Source organism: Lathamus discolor, chromosome 1, assembly GCF_037157495.1.
Source record: "Lathamus discolor isolate bLatDis1 chromosome 1, bLatDis1.hap1, whole genome shotgun sequence".
NCBI classification, from domain to species: Eukaryota; Metazoa; Chordata; class Aves; order Psittaciformes; family Psittacidae; genus Lathamus; species Lathamus discolor.
The window spans coordinates 12,733,673-12,751,526 of NC_088884.1; the positions used below are offsets into that span (position 1 = coordinate 12,733,673).

At 41.3% G+C, this 17,854-nt stretch overlaps 1 protein-coding gene across 1 annotated transcript in view; it reads right to left on the reverse strand.

Annotated features, from left to right (window-relative positions):
• Positions 1-17,854, reverse strand: part of PDZRN4 (PDZ domain containing ring finger 4) — a 256,515-nt gene that overhangs the window by 5,595 nt on the left and 233,066 nt on the right. Inside the window, exons 6-9 of the mRNA XM_065664959.1 lie at positions 13,272-13,370; positions 10,333-10,395; positions 6,697-6,798; positions 3,214-3,330 (exon numbers count right to left, since the gene is read on the reverse strand). Of these exons, the coding sequence (XP_065521031.1) occupies positions 3,214-3,330; positions 6,697-6,798; positions 10,333-10,395; positions 13,272-13,370 (381 nt within the window). The remainder of the gene's footprint in view (positions 1-3,213; positions 3,331-6,696; positions 6,799-10,332; positions 10,396-13,271; positions 13,371-17,854) is intronic.

Genomic DNA, 17,854 nt, shown 5'->3' on the forward strand with positions numbered 1-17,854 from the left:
GTACGTTGTCAATCTCTCATACAATTACTTCTGTTTGAAATACCAAAGGGCTCCTTAGGCTTCATCTTTGCAGTGAGAACTCAGATAATGAGAAGGCAAACCTGGCGGTGCGTACAATAGAGCAATAAATGAACCTCAGAAGATTCTTCATTTCAGCTCCAGCAAGCATTCATGCCTATAAAATAGCTAATCTTGCAGGAATTCACTGTTCTTTTCTCATTTTACAACTTATGATGTATATTGGGATTCAAAACTCAGACGGCTACTGAAATTTGAAGGTGATAAGATTCAGTCAAATGTAGCTGCTGCGGTCTCCAGTCAGTCTCTGACAGGGAGAGTGAGACTGACCACAGTGAGAGTCCTCTTCAGTGTCAGCCTAACCAAGAGGTGCTCCAGCCATGAGGGAAGATTTGGATTGATTTCAGTGGTGCCCTAGAAAGGAAAATGTTCTTCTGCAAACAATGCTGTTCTTTTAATATTCTTCAAAAAAGAATTTCCCCCAGATATTTTCAGTGTATTTCAGCTTTGAATGAACTAGAATGATTTTTTTATCCAATTCTTTCTCAATAGGTTTTGATATATTCCACGACACTGATAAGAATTTCTGCACAGCAAATGTATGGTATTCTTCTGAAAGTTATCTCTGCTGCACAATGAACCACGATGTTGTAAAGGGGAAGGAATACAGTGAGTTATAAAAAAAATGGGAAATTACATCTTTCCTCAAGGTTTGTTGGACTATTCTATACAGAAAAGATACAATTCTTGATTGAAATCTATAGAGTGCCTCAAAAACATTCAGGAAAGACAGGGCTTTCTACTTGATTCTTCTATTATAAACTACCAAATTTCTCTGTGATAGCTCACACGAAATGTCAAATGGCACTTAATATTAAAATGGCATTCTGTAAAACAGACTTGTATTTGGAAGGATATTCTGCTACAGCATGTATTCTTTCCTGCAGTTTGCAAGATTCATGATTATGAAGCCAGAGTTCGGTTCACAAAAATCAAGGCTGGCATTGGAGCAATATTTCCATGGTCAGCTGGGGAGCTTGAAGACACTCAGCTTGGCCACTGGCAGCTGCAGCAATAGCACTTTCATTGCTCCGATGGATTATGTGATTCACCTCAGGAAACTGCTAGGTTTCCCAGCCTAACAAGGAGTAAAGAACCAGTTTTCTGACTTGCTGAGTCACTTACATAGAGTCTAGAGAGACAGCAGCTGTCACAAATTACTGATGCCCCATTACACACCAAGCTGCATTTGGTTGATTCGATTACTCATTAGAAGGGCAAAGAAATGTCTGGCTATCCTAGAATTACTTCAAGCAGCCCAACGTCAGACACCAAAAAAGCACACGTGACTGTAATTTTTTCCAGTGTAGCTCTCTTCTACAGCAATATAAAATCTCAAGGTGAGTGAGGGAGGGAAGGATTTATCCTTGGCATTACATCCCAATGGAAAATAAACAGCCTCAAGTGGGTTCAGTGAAACCACTTCACAGAACACCACTGTTCAATAATTAACACTATCTGCAACCCAATTTCAGTGAAAAAGCCAAAGCTTGACCAGAACTTGGAAGTGGGAGGTCCCAACTGTGAATTGATTTCAGAGGTCCCAACATGCCATGTAAGGTGCTAGTAGGGGTTTGTAGGTAGACCTGCTTAAGGATTCATTCCAGAATTGGGGGTTTCTGTGAAAATGTCACTGAGCAAAGGAAATTGCTTTGCAAAGAACAAGTGTTCTTTCTGACGGGAAATCTCTCGCTATCCTAGACAACATTTGTGGTTAGAAAAATAAACAAGTTTCCAAATGTCAGTTCAAAGTAGCTAGCAGTGCAGTAGTTAGCACATTTAACCTGGGAAACTGAGGCTTGGCTCACCGCCTCGAAAAAAGGGTCATACCTAAAAGGCCACTATAAATCTTGTTCCAAGGCTGCCTTCACCACTGACCTTGGAGTTATTCTGCTTTGTGTAAATGGCTAAATGCTCATAAGATCAAGGATTTGTAATCTTACATCTACTATGTAGATCTACAATACCACAGATAATAATACAGACTTAATTATTCTGTGTCTGTCCCAATGAATATTTAATTTATGTACAGTGAATGGCTTTAATAGGAGCTATCACCTAATCAATAGCCCAGTGTCAATGCTGGAGGGGATGTGCGGAGGAAACAGGCTGGATGCACATTCAGGCCCCTAGTGTGGACCAGGCGGTGAAGCTTCCTTCAATTGGAAGCTCCCCAGTTTCCAGAGGAAGAAGGCTCTCACAGTCTTTCTCCCTCAATTCACTTCAAACAAAAATACCTCAGGCTCTACTTTTGAGCAATTCAGGATGGGGAAAAAATTCTAAGTCACAAAGCGACTGGGTGGAAAAACAGTTCCTCCCTAGCTGCATACGTGCAGAAGGTGGGAGATGAAGTTGGATTTTATTTCTTTGGCATAGGTATGCATGGGGACAGGTCATCTGATCTGGGAGTGGATATGGTCACTTCTGCCTTCTACAATAAAGTACAACTGAGAACACCCACCCCTTGATGAAGCTGTATGACTGGGGGCGCACATGCATCTTTGCCACTGTCACACTGCTTTACAGCACATATGGGCAGGTAAAAGTCAGGATAGCAGCAAGCTGAGATTATGCTAACAATATGCTTATTTGTCTCCATTAACAGAACAAACGCCGAGCTGTGCTCTGTCAGTATGAGAAAAACACACTTGTATTACCAAAACACCTGTTGTTTATTTGAAACACCTCTTCCATCTTGTTTTGCAAGCTCTCTGGTGCAAGTGCTGGCTCATACCTTGCATGCATACAAGAAGATGGGCACCTATCCCAGCTCAGAGCTGTAGCTGCTACATTGATACAATTAATTAAAAAAACCCAACTTGACATAAAATATAACAACATAAACCCCAAATACTTCAGAATTAGGGAAGGAAAACAATATTATTCTGAAAGTTCAGAGAAAATGAGAAATCTGCATTTATCGCAGCCTCCTGAATTGTTTCCAGACTCGTCATACTGGGCCTAAGAATCTATTGTTCTCCTTTACCTCACCTACGGCATAAAGGAGTTCACAGCATCTTGGAGACAATTCTATCAAAGCCTTTGACTACATTTCGCAGTGTACCATTTAATTATTTGTTACTAAAAAAGTATACCTAGCAAAATTTCAACGGATACATTTAGTAGCAGTCCTACCTGTTCCACCTCATTGGCTGTGTAGTGCATTGCTTCATTATGCTGCTCTTCCAACATTTCCAAGTTTAACTCCTCCAAGAATTCATTCCTTTCATCATCCAGCCACCCTTCCTCCAGCTGCAAAGAATACATTAGTACATTATATTATGTTAGCATGGACACATGCTAAAACAGAGTAAACCCAAATGGCAATGCTTGACTTGTTCTTTTTATCCTAACGATTCTCTTCAGAAAGGCAGGCAGTAGGAGTTCACATCTCAAAAAGGGAAGAAGAAAAAGAAGGATAAAAAAAAAAAAATGGGACTCTCATGCCTTTTATCCTTTCTTGAAACAGTATGACTGATTTTCTCTCATAATGAAGGAGACTGCACAGCACACACATTATTTCCTTTCAAAAGGTATGAAAGGCGCAGTGCAAAATCCTGAAGCTGTCATGTTCATTACTGCCGAAAGCCCCCGCACTGAAAGAGTGGCAACGTTACTAATAGGGCCAGGAGGCAACCGGGCTCTTTCCTCTAACAACCTCTGCCTCAGTGCTGTGCCCTGCTGCCGCCACCTCAATAGAAACCTTATGTTGCGTTTCTGTCACCGTTTTCCCATTGATCTTCCAGGTAAACAAACAGAGGAGGGTGACAGAAAGATGTGGAGACTTGAAGGGAAGTTATTTTTGTTCTCGCTGTGTGCCTAGAAGCAAGGCTTATCCATTTGTTTTTTTCGCCAAGTGGAGAATAGTACTTTAGCATTTGGTGAAGACAGTGTTGCTGAAGGACAGGCAGGGGATGCTATGTTTTCCGTCAAGTGACTATATCCTTTTCCTGCACCCACTTTGCACCCTTCACATATTTCTAAACTGATGAAAACAGGCACCCCTAGCCTAAACTCTTTTTCTTCCCATTTTGTTCATTGTTCACATGTGCACGTGGCACACATCCATTTGTATCTGTAATCCGTTGCCAGATGGCACACTGTCAAAAACGAAAATATGGGTCAGTGGTGCTCCTGATGAGACTGTAGCAGAAGGAAACATTTATTTTGTTGCTGGTGAAGGAACCAGAAGGAGGAGGTAACAAAAGGATGCTAAAAGGTAAAATCTCAGCACTAGACAATTACGAGTACCAACTGTTCATGTCCCAGGACAGCAAGAACAATGTAACACCAGCCAACACCTACAGTCAAAGAAGCACCACTGCCTCAAAGCCAGGAGAGCTCTGGCCAGAGGTGCCAGTCAGAAAAGTTACACCAAACCAGCAAGTACTAGTTCAAAGCTACACAAGGAGTGACTGATGCTGTGTGGTACTTCTAACTGAGTACTGGCATAAAACTGCTGTTTCCCTCAAAAGCTCTGATGTGTTTTTGCTAATGCCAGTGAACTGTTTCCTCTTATAAAGAACATAAACCTTTCACCATTTCCCTTGGCAAAGCCAGACTTTAACAGTTCAGGATTAGAAGGAGGCTTTTTTCTTGAGGACATGTAATTTTATGTTTGTCCCTTATGTTCCAAGCTATTCTCTGAAACATCTGGTACTGGCCACTAGTTTTGTCTACTTGTTTGCCATTTTCCCCCAAGAAAAGCATGAACACAGCGTTCCTCAATTGAGGAAACTGCAGAGATTAACAAATCTGGAGCATGAAACATGAATCTCACTTGGACAAATTTGTTGCTTTGATTGGGGCAGGCCCAGTACCTAACTAATGTGAATACTTATGTTACAGCTTTTAGAATAAAAATAATATATGGCTTAGTATACATGTGCACTACATACACTGTGTGCACATACATACACATGCACACATGCCAGTGCCATTTGTATACCTATTAAACAGACTTTGCACTCCTCGGGTGTTCTGTTTCAAAATTTAATTATTCATTGGTATTCACTGTGCAAAGAAATGGTCAGATAAGGTTTGCTTCCCTGTTACTGAATGAATGTGCTCAGCAGTCACCCTTCAAGATTGCAAATTACCATTTTCTATCATCTAGAAGTAAAAGCCTGATTAATCCTGTTTTTACCAGAGTCAAAACAACACAACTAACATAAATCAGTTTATGGTCAGCCTGATTACTGACACACTACAGCTTTTTCTTCAATTTTGTTTAAACACATTCTTAAAACACATAAATTAAACGAGAAAACTCAATAGCAAAGCCCCAAACCTAAACTGAAATACACTTTTCATAATTTGAAATGAGCATCTATATGGGAAACTATATTGGTACAGCCAAGTAATTCCTTATCTCATATTGATGTAACTTTTTCATGTTTTCTAGTCTGAACAAATACAGAGAATGAACCTTTCCTGGGTATCTATTTTATAAGCAGGTGGATTTCTGTTTCCTACAGAAAGAAAAAATCTAGTGAAACATATTAATAATAATATTGAAATAACTCTGTCAAAACTTCTGCAAGTTCTGGTGAAGGCTACAATTTTGCAATAAAAACTGAGGCACAGCTTTTTTTGTTGTACTATGTCACCAGTTTTATGGGAATTGTTTAGGTTCCTGAAAACATAAAGGAAATAAATGCTGCAATTGTGACTCTTCTTATAACTACTGGATTCAAGTAGAGATTCCAAGTGGCACTGAATTACACTTACTTTATTCAATTTATACGGAATATGCAGCTAGCAAGACTGAGACTATCAGATCAATAGCATGAGAAATAAATGGCAACATAACCAGCTCTGAACTGGTGGCAGATGGAGAGAACAGTGACAATATAGCGTCTTTTTGCTTTGCAGTGGCCTATAAGCAGAATATAATGGGAAGCAAAATATTACTCTTCTTCCACTCCACCTCTCCTTTGGTCTGATGATCAACCTAACATCTGCCCTCTGCAGTGATATAGAACATTCTTGGCATGACAACATTCTTGTCATTGGCATAGTTTCATGTTTAAAACCATAGAAGTATTTCTAAAAGCTTTTGAAAATGCACCTCTTGAGATACAAGCATGTTTTTGTGAACAGGGTGCATTTGGAAACAATCAGATCCAGGTTTACTGAGTGGTACTGTAGTGAAAGTCCCATAATTGGCACATAAATGAATAGTTTGTATGTCTGCTTATAAGTGCATGGAATAAAAAGAGACATCACCAATGACCCACTACAGCTCTGTGTAAGTTTATATAAATGACTGAGGTAAGTATGGAAAATGTATTCCCAGAACAAATAAGAATCACATAACAAGTAATACATAGTTTTTGAGTTCTACTTTATGTTTTACTAATATCATATTAGTGCTGCCAGCTTTATTTGCATACCCACTTACTTTGCCGGAAAGGGATTCCTCAGTCTGGGGAAAGCAAGCCCTAGTAAGACCATGTTATTTTCTTTGTTGGCTAAACAGGGGCAAAGATCTGGAATTATCTATTTCCTTTTGTCAGAACCTTTGGCACTCCTATTTCTCAGCAGTTCATTACTTACAGTGACAGTGAATGCATGGTATAACCCAGGTTCTGGCTCAGTGCATCTATTTAGTCTAACCTGCATCTCTGGTCTTGCGACCAGCAGTACGATTTTCTTGCATTCTTCACTGGAAAGCAATGCCACTGCCTCTTCCCGATTCTGGACATCTTGGCCATTTATCTAGGAAACAAATGAAAGTGACACATTAGTTTCCATTTCCACAAAGCAACACACAATAAAGGGCAGATATCAGCTCATTTGTGCTGAATGTATGGACAATGAAACTCGCACAACGGGCTCATCTTCAGCCCCTCAGTGGTAAGTGCCTTCACTCAATTATGCGCTTACTGTAAGAGCTGTATCGATCGTTGAAGGATGGTGGACATCAGAGGAAGCAGTTATGTTCATAAATGTCCAACCTGCGCCCTGGTAACATACATCTAGCAACACAATTAACCAGCCCCTGACAGGTGACGTTCATCTTTCTCCGTTCAGAGTAATGGAAGTGTCATTCTGAGATAATAGTGCTGGTGGAAGCAAGACTGGTAATGCTACAGCTGAAATCAGTCACACTGTATGCTGGTAGAGAGCCAATTAGAGAGCTACAGTATTATCTCTCACCAGGCAATACTTACAGGCTACCGCTTACTGCTGCTCCATTTAATCATTTCATATTTGTGCGGACACCTTAGTATCCAGAACCACACAAAACATATGTATCCCCCTAACAAGGGGATAATCAAAATAAAAGTGGTTGTCCAATGAGAAAGTGCTTTTGTTGTTACCTTTCTCCTATTCTGTCACCTCATTAAAACAGACACATCCATGACTACATGGTAACAAACACATTTTGCATTGTCCAAAACCTTTTATTGAGGGAATCAGAAAAAATCTTGTTTTCCGTACGTATTTTTTTTGTCCAATTCACAGCACAAGAAGTGGATTATTCTCATTGTGGTAACAAAAAAGAAACCAAACCAAAAAAAAAAAAAAACAACCAAAAACCGGTCTATTTGAAAGCTGGTGAAAACAAAACTGGAAGACAGAAGCATCTGCATATATGGGGGAAATAAAAACTTTTAAGGTTTTGATTTAAAAGTAGCAGGAACATCCCATTTGAAAAGTAAACAGAAAGATGCATTTCTGCTTGTATGTTTGACCTGAAAGCCCTGACTCAAAATCACATTTAGATGAAAGAAAACTGCAGTGCACTGTGATCACCAAACTGGCAATGAGTGAAATGTCAGAGACCCTTCAAAGCTTGCATGAAAGGATTCCTGTGGTCTGTGGGAGACCAGACAGCTGTTTGGTAATGTAGAGGTGACCTAACATGAAAAGCAGAGATGCAGCCACAGAGGTCCAGGAGCGGATCTCCAACTTGTGGAAAACACCTCCAGCCACAGTGGCTGCTTCGGCAACTCCTATCAGCCAACCTTGGAGGCAGTGGCCCTGCTGTCTCCACAAGCCCGGAGGTGACCACCCCACCCCATGTCCATCATCATGGGGGACGAGCAAGACTTCAACCTGCCACGCAGCATCCTTACCCCCGTGGACAGCACTTGTCAGCCTGGAGGTTCACAGCTAAAACCAGCAGAAATTTAGGCAATTCTCACTAGGACTGTCCTTCTAAAACCTTTTCCTCGATGTTATAACATTTAATCTAAAATACTCAGGCTCTTCTCTGATGCTTAAGGAGACTGTGAAGGTGACAGGAGAGGTGTGAGGTTTGTGAAAATGAGAAGGGGGCAGTTTCAGCCTCAGAAACAAGAGGAAAACTGCTGTAATTTTGTGAGGAATACAGAAAACAGAGCATCCTCCCATAGCTTTAACCTGTGCTCTCTGCCACCCTCAGAAAATGCCCCCATGCCCAAGGATCTGGCTCTCTCCCAGCCTCAGTGTAATCCCCCTGTAATGGCACTGTCACCTTCTATTTCCCTGAGTTATCTCATCAATAAGAGTAGATAGAGGGTCAATGTGTTTTCAGATATGAAAGTAAACCCCACATAACTCTCTGGGTGTTAACTTTAATGATAAAACTCATAGCTATATATCAGCACTGACATTAAAGTAATGCTCCAGTCTACAAAAGGATGGCAGAATTACCTATGCTCTTCTCTCACCCCCAGAGTCTTTACTCACAATCGAAATGAATTTCATTAGGAACTGGTGAACATTTGCCTGATCTGCTGTTGACTCTTCAATTCACCCAGAAATTCTACAAAGCAATGAAAGGAGCAGAAAACAGACCTGCTCTTTTATTCTGAAACACAGAGAATAGGAATGAAATTTGTTTCCACTCGGTCAATAAACACAGTTTTTTTCCTTATTTTTGAAAGTTAAAAATACCATTATATCCTGTTGCTTTCTTCAGTAGGTATATTATAAAAAGACACAGAGGGCAGTGAACCTACTTTTTCTCTCCTAGCTGAACCCCATGATGTGATTACCCTAAGCCCTTATGAGGGGCTCACTGCTCTCGCACTGTGCTATCTGTGTCTTTGGGGGGAACACCGTCCTGTGAATGCTTTCACATTCCCAACCACACAGAGAATAAACCAGGAGCCCCTGAGTGAGCCCTGACATTAAAATGTAATTTGTTGTTTCCACTCCAAAAAATGGATAACTTGGGTAAACCAGCTTGTAGACCCAGTTGTGTTAGCTAGATTGCAAAAGCCAAATCAGGGTAAGAGATACTGGTTCAGGTTCAAGCAAAGACATTTCCTGAAGAAATGAAGACTGCAGTGAAGGGACAGGTTGATCTTGCAACAACCTGAAAGTTCATGCGCCTATATTAATGAAGGGCAGTGATGGAGCAGCCTACAGAAAAGCAGACTGCCATCACCAGGACGATACTTCTGGGACTTCAGTGAAAAAAGGTCAAAACACACAGGAAATCAACAGGGAACCAGAACTAAAATGCTACTGTACAGCAAAGGGTTTCCAATCAACTGAATTTTTTGGTAGCTGCTTTGTGACTTTATTACTAGGGTAAAAGATATACTATTCACTGCCAGCTGGAAACAAAAACCCACTGCCATTATAGGTACTTCCCTCTCTGTACCCTCCTCCAGGGCCAGCAGCTGGCCACTCTCATCCACAGCAGCTATGCTGCATCACACAAACCTGTCTCTGGGGCAGCTCTTTAATGAGTTAATTGATAGAAATAAAGGTGGAAAAAAAAGCCAAGATGGTAGATCAGAAAAGAACACAGAAAAGCCTTATTTTATTGGTGGAGGAAAGAAAATATTAACAAAAGCATAATAAGTACACTTCTCATGCTCAAGATAATCCTTCACTAACAGCACATTTTTAATATGAAAACTCTTACCATCTATGCTCAGCACAAGTGAGTTTTACCCAAATTTATGCAATCAGTGAATTATCAGCGAGTCTCTGACACCCCTATTTAAGTCTGCAAGACCCCTGTTTAGAATTTGACACTGAGATGAACATAGTGGAAATGAGATTTGCTAATAAATATGGGAAAAAACGACACGGGACAAAAAGGCATGAGGCAGAGCGAGTTTGTCAGTCCCATTTTTCAGTGCGCGCACTCTAGCTCCTGGCTATTGTGTTAAAAACAGACAGACATGGATTTTCTCATCGATCACAGTAACAAAGAGAACTACCTTCCCTCATTAACAGTCCACAGAAAAGACAGCACTGTGTGTTTGTCAGAAGAAAGAGTTTAAGGAAGACTCTATTGTCACATACTTGCAAAATGCGGTCTCCTTCACGGATCCGTCCATCTCTGGCAGCAATGCTGTTTGGATCAACCTGCACAGGACATTATCCAGTAACTGATCATAGAAAGATTTTTACTGGAAATTATAACAGCTGTATGATTGCACAAGTTGAAAAAGTACCATTTTTATTTTGCACAGAGGCAATCTGAAGTTTCCTTTACAGTCATATGAAAACAACACTTCTTTAAATAATTGTATAAGCTTGTTTCATAGAATCATAGAACAGTTAGGGTTAGAAAGGACCTTAAGATAGAATCATAGAATCATAGAATAGTTAGGGTTGGAAAGGACCTCAAGATCATCTAGTTCCAACCCCCCTGCCATGGACAGGGACACCTCACACTAAACCATCCCACACAAGGCTCTGTCCAACCTGGCCTTGAACACCGCCAGGGATGGAGCACTCACAACCTCCCTGGGCAACCCATTCCAGTGCCTCACCACCCTAACAGGAAAGAATTTCCTCCTTATATCCAACCTAAACTTCCCCTGTTTAAGTTTTAACTGGTTATCCCTTGTCCTGTCACTACATTCCCTGACGAAGAGTCCCTCCCCAGCATCCCTATAGGCCCCCTTCAGATACTGGAAGGCTGCTATGAGGTCCCCACACAGCCTTCTCTTCTCCAGGCTGAACAGCCCCAACTTCCTCAGCCTGTCTTCATAAGGAGGTGCTCCAGTCCCCTGATCATCCTCGTGGCCCTCCTCTGGACTTGTTCCAGCAGTTCCATGTCCTTTTTATGTTGAGGACACCAGAACTGCACACAATACTCCAGGTCATCCAGTTCCAACCCCCCTGCCATGGATAGGGACACCTCACACTAAACCATGTCACCCAAGGCTCTGTCCAACCTGGCCTTGAACAGCACCAGGGATGGAGCATTCACAGCTTCATATAAGAAAAAAGAACAGAAAGGGTTGGGATTCAGATTAATGTTTTCTTATGCCACCATCAGGACTTAGCTTTCAGCTATCAGAGCAGAGTCTGAAAGTCCACTGTGGAGTAAGGTGCTTTTGCAGCAGTTGACTCTATACAAATGGGCTCGTCTTTGGGAAAAGGGTACATTTATTATTCTTTCATGAAAACATTTACTATTAAGTGATTATCTTGGTTATCAATCTGTTATTTCCTCTGGAACTTTGCAGCTCGTGGAGAAACAGAAAAAAGCCACCCTGAAAGATCTATATTGTATAGATCACTCACAGATCCTGTATACTGTTTCTGGTCTGAGTCAGTTAATTTTAAGTTAGTTTAACCTAAATATATGCTTAGAGCTCCATTAACAGTTTATCAAAGTCACTATAGCTTATCCCTGAGCAATGACCTACTGTTCATTGCAGGGCAATTCGATCTATCACCTTTCACTTGATGGCTATCTTAAATCATTTATTTTGCCTCGTCATGCCATAAGATCTTTTTTCAAACCAAACATCTGAGTTGAGCACTTGGTTTTGAGGTAGCACCTCTACAGCTGTTAGATATTATTTTCTTCTTGTGCACTGTCATAGAAAAAAAAAAATCATTTTGAAGAGCTTAACCAAGTACAACAGACAATATAATTGCATTCACTTTAGAAGGTCGGAGAAATTTCTACCGTGTAGGAAAAACAGCACCTTGCAGCTATAATCCTGGAGTGTAATAAGAGCTTCCTGCATTTTCTTTGTCCTCATAAAGTAAAACAGATTTTAACAGCAGCACTTATACAAGTGGTGGAAGACTTATTCTTGGGTAGTTTTACATTAATTCCTCATTCTTGTTCCAAGGCTATGCTTTTCAACTTCTTTAACACTGGTGCTGGCCTGAAAATGTGCAATCTTGCCATCATACATGCTCACTGATATACAGGAGAACTCTCTTTATTGCTCCTCTCTGTTCATGAACTTCACTCAGAATTTAGAATCACAGAATGGTAGAAAATCTCAACTTGGAAGGGTCCCATAAGGATCATAAAATTCAACTCCCTGTTCCTCACAAGACTACCTAAAACTAAACTATATGACTAAGAGCATCGTGCAGACGCTCCTTGAACTCTGAGAGGCTTAGGGCTGTCACCACTTCCCTGGGGAGCTGCTTCTAGTGACCAACCACCCTCTCAGTGAAGAACATTTTCCTAATGACCAAATTTGGTTCAACCTGTCACGAAAGTGACAAATTGGGAGCACACTTCACTTAGGACAATCACCACCGAGCTTGGACTCACCAGTGATTTTGGACTCACAAGAGTTCCACTTTATCCACAAAAACAACCCTTTTTGAATGGCTGGAGGCTCAAAGGGAGCTAGCATTCCTGGGAGTCTTGTAGACTGGCTGTGTGAAACACTTACACCCTGTGATACGTACTAGATGCCATGTTTTCCTGGTGAAGCCAATGAAAACCTGAGGGTTCATCCCATCTAGGTATCCAGTACTTTATTTTTTTGTCTGGCAAAGTCTTTCTGACATATTCCTCTCCCAAGCTACTTTCTCCACCCACCTATGGCATGTTCGTGTGTACCACAACTGTAACAATAACACAAATAACAAAACAATGATTATCCACTCTTACAATTACCGAGGCCATAGCAAGGGGAGAAAGCAAGCAGGGGCTGGAGAATGTGCTTTTCTCCTTAAAAACTCCTCCTGATTTCCATCATAAGGACAGATTCCATTCAAAATTCAGACCATGCACAGACTGCTTTGTACTTCCCTAACTACGATGCAGTTAAAAGCATACACATTAAAGAAGCTCACTAGTAATAATTATTCTACTTGGGGAGCATAATTTAAAGTGATAATCTAAATGAATTGAAAGTGGCACGTGCTGATGGCTGACACTTCTGCACCCGGAGCACTTGCTCTTACATCACCCGGCACATTCAGCCCTCCACCATAAGCATCTCCCATGCTCCTCCCCATTGCCACGTCCTTACCTCACTGACATAGATCCCTGTGTCCTCTTCATCATCTGTTCTGTAACAGACAGTCAGCCCCAGCTTCTCCTGGCTGCTAATGCGGCACAGCTCCACCTCCTACAAGAAAACACACAGGCTTGTATGGTGGCTTTTGCCAAGGGTGGAAAACATTGTGTAGCACAAGTGAGCACGAGGCGGGTGACAGACTGTAGGACATACTCATTCTGTATGATCTACTCATATTGCCCAGTCTTGAGAAACGGTATTTTGTGTGCATCTTTAACCAGTAAAATACTCAGTGAATAAAGAAGGCAATCTCAGTACACTGCAGGTTCAAGCCATACAGAAACAGTTCAGTAAGACATGTTGAACTTTCTGACAAATACTGCTGTGCATGGATTTAGCAGTTTTTTTGCTTTTGGATAATAGAAGCTGACTTACAGTATACTACATAGTCATTTTAGTTCTATCACACCAACTATTGATTTATAGGATGTAAGACAGGCTGGCTACACATCAATCTATCACACAAATGCCAGTCCCTTCTAACAGCAATCCAAGCCATAAAGCATTATAGCGTATCTATGCATTAATAGCGTACATAATTCCTTCCCTGGCCAGTTTAGTGTCATAGCTTCATTGCCGAAGCTGTTAGGTAACAGAAGGATGCTTCAAGGAATCTCCCGTGGAGCTGAACAGCCGTGGCATCTTTCTCAAATGTGAGATGATGCAGAAAACATATTTTTAGTGCCAGATGTCCCAGCAGTGGCATCTCATGAAAAGTGAAAGTTTTTAGGGCAGATGGTGCAGTGATAACTACTACATACACCCGTCTGAATTGAGCATCACGTTGTTTCATGGGGGAATCGTTCACAAAAATGCAAGCACTGTGAACAAATAATTGTAATAAAGCACAATGAATCCAATAGCACAGAGTATTAGTTTGGCTGCAAATGGGAAACTTTAGGTGATATATGTATTTGAGGAGAATTTGCAGGTGACATTTGGAACTTAGCTTTTGCTTCTCATGGCTGTGCAAAAAAAGAAGAGAGACAAACCCACACTTCAGTTCTCAGTCTGTGGTAGAGCTTGTTTGTTCCCATCCCCAGAGGTATCCTGCAGATTAATCCATAAACAGGCACCAGACATAACAGCAGTGAGGACTCACTACTGAGTCCCATTCAGTTACAGGGACCAAGTCCTGAAATATCACAGCTTACAGAAAAACTTCATTGATTTCAGCTGGACGTTTGTCACTGCTATGGCTCATTCCACTGCCAACCAACGTACACATCTGCATGGGTTCAATACCTGCATAAACCCTATAAACTTATCTCTGGACTTTGGACATTCAGTGTTCTGATGAAAACTAAGAAAATGTAGAAAATACAATGAAACCAGTATTTTTCTTTAATTTTTCTTAAATATGGCAGGAGTTTTAAATATGGTGGTAAGAAGTAGAAATAGTCTCCAGTAAACATATCATACATCGAGTTTGAAAGAGGAAACATGGGCCTGTGTTTTATTAGGGAAGAGAATTGCAGTGACCTGATTTTGGCATTGGAAGCGTAAATATGTGTACTGGGAGGGAGGCCTATTCAAAACCTGTAATAATTGATGCCTCCAGGGGGAAAGAACACTTGACTAGAACTGTAATATTAGGGAGAAATTACAGTAACAAAACGGCTTCAATTACAGCAACAAGGTATACTTTTAAGGAATAAAGAAGCTTGCAGTCCCTTGGAGGCCTATAAGGAAGCCTAAATACACCATAAAGGACTGAGACTGGGACCTCTAAATCAAGGCAAATGAGAAGCTGTGCACAAACTGAAATCCATTGACTTTCATTGTCCTGCTGGCACAACCTCCCGTCTCCCTGCACTGAGGCTGGACAGGGGCCCCAAGGACTGCTCTGAACGTAATTTCTTTGGTGAAGAATGACCTTGAAGTTCTAGTGGATGATTTGTCTCAAAATGTTACTGCAACGCTGTACCAATGTTTCAGGCTGCAAACAAACTGAATCCTTTCCGTGTGATGGCTCAATGAGCGGAAGAATTTAACCTTTCAGGGCACGAAAGAGCAAATAAAAATGAGGACGGCCTTAGAGGCTCCATCCTGGGAGTCTAGGAGGTTTGATCTCTGGGAACCAGCTGATGACCACTATCAGTGATTAATATCCTGCACCAGCCCTGGCTGCGCACAGTGCTTGAGTTGCCACAGTTTTTGTTTCTCTGCTCAGGAATACAGCTTAGAGCGGAGATTTGTACTTGGTCGTCTTGGAACTACCACTTTTGTAAATGAGTGTATGGATGCAGTCCGATGATTAAGCATGGCTGTGTCCGCTTAGAAGCTGTAGATTCTCATGACTGAGATACTGGTATTTAGTACTAAAGGCCAAAAAAGGTCTGATGTTTTTCAGTCTAAAACTCAAGCATGTACTCAAGTAATGTCTTATTCAGGCACGAGGGAGAAGTTGGATAAGGTCTCTTGCTTTGCATTGGAAGTCATTCCAGGTAACTGCCTTTTTCCCACTGGACAGCTGCACTGCTAACCTCACGGTATCTTCTTTTTTACATCCTGGTCACATTCAAACTAATCAGAGCTGACAAAACATCTTTGGAATTTTTTTTAATTTAAAGTGTTTTTAAACACTTTGTGTAAAATATTAAATAATTTCTCAGAGCAACAGCCCACAAGTCCTGTCTTTATATAGCAAGCACATCCAAGACAACTTCAACAGATGAGCAGCAACTGAGATGCTAGAGAGCCTGGACCATCATGGTCAAATGCATTTGACATTGCATTTTGTGACAGATGCCTTTCAGTGTTTTTTTTCCCCCAACTGGTATTTAACAGAAGAAGCAACAAGTTTGGAAGCAGTGACTAATTTATAAGAATGTAATTTCCTTTTCTGGAATCCCGTTCGATACATGCACACAAACACACACACACACATAGTAGCTTTCTCTTTGGGTTCACATAGGGATTGAACCGAAAGTCTTTGAAATTCATTTTAAAAATAGGTGAGAAACAATATTTGGAGATTCACAAAGTGCGCTGACAGACAGATGGTGGGAGGAGAGGGGCTGAGGAGAGAGCTCAGGAGATGACAGCCTCCTCCTCTTTTGGGCACTCTGGGGGCAGCTGCCTCTCAACACAAAGAGTATTCTGCTGCCAAGTAACAGAAATCAATGCCAAATTGCTGATATCTTTGACTTGCTTCTTTTTTCTCTGTGCAGGCAGAACAATAACTCAGTGCATTGCCACAGTGAAGACAATAGTTTAAAGTGTTTAGCTGTTAATTATTTGGTTAAAACAAAGACATGGAAATTAGAATAAGGAATATCCTGTCTTGAAAGATAGGGATACAAATTTCCAAGGTGGCTCATTTCTTCAGACATACAAAAAGACAGGGAAGAGGTGCAGGTCATGCTCCTGAAGGACTGAAAATCGGTTATACTGCTCATCCTCTGAAGTGATGGAGTAGTGACTGTAGCCTCTGGCTCCCAGTTAAAGGCCATCACTTGCTTCAGTGATGGAAAACCAGCCAGCCTCAGGAGACATAAGACCAAACAAGGAGCTGTCACCTCTTTGGGGAGGGAAGCCTAGGTTAATACTGCTATTTCTCTCAAGTAGTAGAGAAGTAGATTATAAATGTCATCAACTGGGCTGTTGGCTTTCTAGAATCGCTGGGAAGAGGTTAAGAGCTATTAAAGGAGAACTTGTAAACTTTGCATCTGTTTGCAGTAATAGCTTTTCTACTAAAAGCTGAATTTCAAAGAGTAAACCTCACAGTCTGTTAGAAAACAGACCATGAACCCTGCCATGACCATTCTTAAACAGTCTTTTTGGGGCAAAAAGAGCTTCACGTTTTAACTCCACACCCTGGAAAACAGACTATAGCTTAAGAGAGAAGCTGATAAAGTTGAATGTTGAAGATGTTTACAAGAGTTATTAATCCGATAACCCTGTGCTGGAATAACTGCACACATGGAATCCTATTCTGCCTTATTTTGATTTGCTGACCACTCTGGCAATAGTCTGCACTAAGCCATGCTCACCTTTGAATCTTTCCACCACTTTCTGTTAGGATTAGCTACTCCCCGTTGAACTCATTTACAATATGGCTGAGCTATGCCCAGTCTCATCACAGCCTGTCAGCCTCTCTCACCTCCATCTGAACCATCCCACCCTGGCACCCCTCTCCAACACAATCCTTCTGTCCTCATTTTCAAAACCCTTCTCAATTCACTAAGCAACTCCTCACTCATATTCACAGACAGCAGCCTCACTCACCCTTTTCTCTCATGTTCCCCCAGACATTTATAGAAATGTCTATTGCCAGTTAGTGCCCATGCCCACACAGCCCCTGCATCACCTACCTTTTACTTTCACCTTATAACCTATCCTGTCATCTCTTCTATAGAAATCCATAAAGAAACTACTGTCTGGTGAGCAGGAAGTCCCATCTACTAAAGTGACTGCTTCACTACATATGAATCATGCATACAGCTGGGCACTACCAAAACCAACCTATCATTACTGCCCCTTTACTCTTCTTCCTCACTCTCATCCTCTGGATGTTTCTTCGTCTTGCCTTC